Here is a 3,603-nt window from a genome sequence, read left to right on the forward strand (position 1 = left end):
TGATGCCTCTTTACTTTTTTCTAAAAAATGTCCCTTTTTTGCACGACTAAAGGTTATTGCAGCAGCAGTCTCTGTTGGTACCATACATGCTGTGTAGGAACCTCCCGTTTGGCTTCATCCAAGAATTGGTGAGAACAACTTACCAGGATGAAGAGGTGTTCAAACAGGTAAGGGGCTTGCCCAAGTCAGGTACGCTACTGTTTGCTTTCTGAGCTTTCCAGGGGAGAGCTTTCTGCAGATCACATCCTGAGAGTGTAGTGTTGAGAACCATTATTCCAGGGGCTGGTGCAAGTCTGCTATCTAATTTAATATGGGGGATGGAAGGAATGACAGAGCTCTGAAGTTTTACTTAAGCAAGCAAATAATGTGAAATTCTTCTATATATCAAAATGTAGTATACTTCTTAACATACAGCACTCCTATGTAATGTAGAAGCACACCCCCAGATGCCTTTGGTGTATGGTAGCCTCGTGTAACAGGGACTGTCACTTTTCTGAGCATTCTTCCAAACTTACCCCTCCAGTCAGATCCGAAACCCAGCAGTCTTCCAAGATCACATGCTCAAAATGTTGTGGTTTTCTGTCCATCTGGAAAGGATAGAGCAAATTAATAATATAATACTTTGCATCTATAACATCTTTCACCGAGGGATCTATAAGCACTTTACAGATGGCAACTCAATGAAGTGTCATTTTTCAGATGAGGACACTGAGACAGAGAGAGATTAAATGACTTTGCCCTAGGTGCCAGGGTGAGGTCAGTGAAAGATTCAGGAGTTGGAACTGAGTTCTCCTGTTTGCTAGCGTGCTTTAATTATTAGGCCAATATAATACAAAAGCAGGCCAATGTACTAATAGCCAATGTAATACAAAAGCAGGTTAGTCAGGTTATAATTGTCTTTAATTAGCACTGTTGCACACGGTGACATGACTTATTTACAGAGAAATGGAATTCAAAACAGTGTGAACAGACTAATATCTTAAGAAGTCTAAAGAAACGCTAAATTTATTAGTATGATAAAGAGCCGTCAGTACTGGCTGGAAATGGCTTTTGGAAAGAAATGTTTAATCCACAGAGCTGAATGCTTTCTGCAGACTCTTCTGTTTTAATTAACATATGTTTACACAAATGAGTGCAAAAGAAACTATTAATTCCTACCTGGGATTAAATATCAACATGTAGAGTAAACAAGTCACTTTAATTTACAGGTTACTTCTTCATTGGGCTCTTATTATCAGTGTTTGCTTTAACCAGGAGTCCGTTTAAGGCACTTTTAGGGAATGGTTATAGAATACTTCTGAAGTCCAGCCTATCCTAAAGCTTAGAACCATGCCCCTAACTGGATTAGGGAACATATGTATTGTAGCCATCTTTCATATCAGTGTAATGGTATTTGCGTATTGTTGTTCAAGAGGCCCAGGACAGTTCTCTTTAGGTTTCCATGGTCATTCCTGTGTTTCGCAAAATCAGTGTTTGATCTTATTGCATAAGAAATGATTCCCCATGCATCTGTGTGACGTAGTCTGTATAATTGGGTGTCATCATGTTTAGCTAATCATTTCCTCCCTTGGTGCTTCCTCCTTTGCATCCCTTAATGATTGCTGCTGTTTTGTTAATGCTTGTCATAGCAGTAACATTTACCAGGATATAGCACCAAACCTACTGACTCACTGTGATGATGAAAAATGTTGTCTCATGAATAGGCGTACAGAGATCTGAACGATTCAGCTGTCAAGCTGTTGGAGGGAGGCCTAGAGCTTAGTAGTGCTGTCATTTGTTTGTGTGGGTATGTATGTGCATGCACCTGTAGTTGAGCACCTATGTGTTGAAAAACCTATGTAAGGGTCCTGAGGAAAACTAAACAAGCGATCAAACTGCTAGTCTCGTCAAGGCTGATGGTTTTATTACTGTCGCTAAGCTCTGGTGCGTTTCATTAGTTTTATGTCCCCATCCAGGTCAGCATGTTAGAAGATCTAGGCCAGATGTCTTTCTCAACATGTTACGGGGTGAGCTTCATTGCCTGAAGAACAGAGGGATTAGACTTCAGCTCATTTCTAGCTTCAGGATTCTTTCTCTCCCTCAACCTACAATTAAATGTGGAAATGCCTTTTAAAATTATGTAAATTAACAGAGCAAGCCTCAAGTTTTGGTTTTTTTCTTTTTCATATATTAACGTTTGAGAAGTGAGCGAGGGTTTACACAGTGCAAAGCTGTGGTTTCATTTATACCTTTATTGTTTTCCATTGCTGAAGTGTGTAAGTAATGTACTTCTGTTTTTACAGATTTTTATCCCCATCTTACAAGGTCTGGCTCTTGCTTCCAAAGAGTGCTCCCTTGATAGTGACAATTTTAAATACCCTCTTATGGTAAGAACCATTCCTTTCTAGCAGCTCTTTCTTTAGGATGCCTGGTACTTAATACAGTCTATCTTCAAGCTAATGCCTTTCTAGGATTGCTTCAACTTCTTATTAAACACTCACCTCATGTTGAAAATGTCAAGTGTTAGGTCTATATAAATATATAAAAAATATAATAAAATAACCATATAGAATGTTTACTCCATGTGTGTATGTTCCTTGTATATCCCCAAGACAAAGCTTCTCATTTTACTGGTGGACCCAAAGGCAGCACTGTTATCCAGTATGGCTCAAGACCATGAGCTGGGTTCTCTTGTCTCTCATGTACCGTCAGATAAATTTAGACTTCAAGATACCATGGATAATGATTGAGCCAGAAAAAAAACATGGCCTCAAATCTTGGGTTGAGTTTGCAGTTCCAGCAATTAGCTTAAGCACCTTTGGATTCTGCAAATTAAAAAGACCTGATGGTGAGGTCACTTAGCTACGTCTTTAAAAAGACCACCTCTCCCCCCCCCCCCAAAAACAAAACAAAACAAAACAAACAAACAAAAAACCCCTAAACAAACACATTTTCTTGGGCGGATTTATGTTTTTCTATTATCAGGCTCCCCTACTAGTCTCAATTTATAACTCGTGACATTTGCCTTTTGGCTGCTGCATAGGCTAGTAATATTTCTGAGGCATTTCTTCATCTGCTGCATGGGCTAGTAATATTTCTAAGTGAAGTTTCTTCATCAGAGCCTTATACTGGCAAAGAACAAGCCAATGGGATAGAGCAGTAGCTGTGCTCACTGTAGTATAATTGAAGCATGAGAACTTGTAGCACAAGAGAAGTGGAACACATGAAAGCCTACATTATTTTTTTTTTATTTTCAAAATCCTCCTTTGTAGCTGTTTTCTTTAGTTCTTTGCTGCAGTTTAAAGCGAGTTAGAGATTGTAGATAGGATTCTTTGTTTCAGGCCTCAACATTCATCTGACAGGCTTCCACTCAGAGTTGGAAGACAAAAGCCTTGGTTTGTGTAGGACAATAGCTCTATTTATTACTGTTACTGACTCTTGTATGGCAGTTCAGGAGTCCAGCAATGGCATCATTATGTACCAGACAAGGAAATAACTAGCACAGCTAATTTCTAAAATAAGTGCAATATTTATTGTCCAGTTGAACCATTTAGTTTTCTTGAGACAACTTGGAAAACGCACAGAAGCTGAAATAGGCACTAAGGTAGTTATATCCTGTTTCCG

The 3,603-nt window shown here is 39.1% G+C and overlaps 1 protein-coding gene across 5 annotated transcripts in view; it reads left to right on the forward strand.

Moving 5' to 3' along the window:
• Nucleotides 1-3,603, forward strand: part of UBE4B (ubiquitination factor E4B) — a 70,147-nt gene that overhangs the window by 38,930 nt on the left and 27,614 nt on the right. For all 5 annotated transcript variants that reach the window (XM_025211245.1, XM_006016153.2, XM_025211251.1 and 2 more), the window contains 2 exons: nucleotides 53-167; nucleotides 2,283-2,366. In XM_025211245.1, coding sequence (XP_025067030.1) covers nucleotides 53-167; nucleotides 2,283-2,366 — 199 coding nt within the window. The remainder of the gene's footprint in view (nucleotides 1-52; nucleotides 168-2,282; nucleotides 2,367-3,603) is intronic.

The sequence above is a fragment of the Alligator sinensis genome, unplaced genomic scaffold, assembly GCF_000455745.1.
Source record: "Alligator sinensis unplaced genomic scaffold, ASM45574v1 scaffold366_1, whole genome shotgun sequence".
NCBI lineage: Eukaryota > Metazoa > Chordata > Crocodylia > Alligatoridae > Alligator > Alligator sinensis.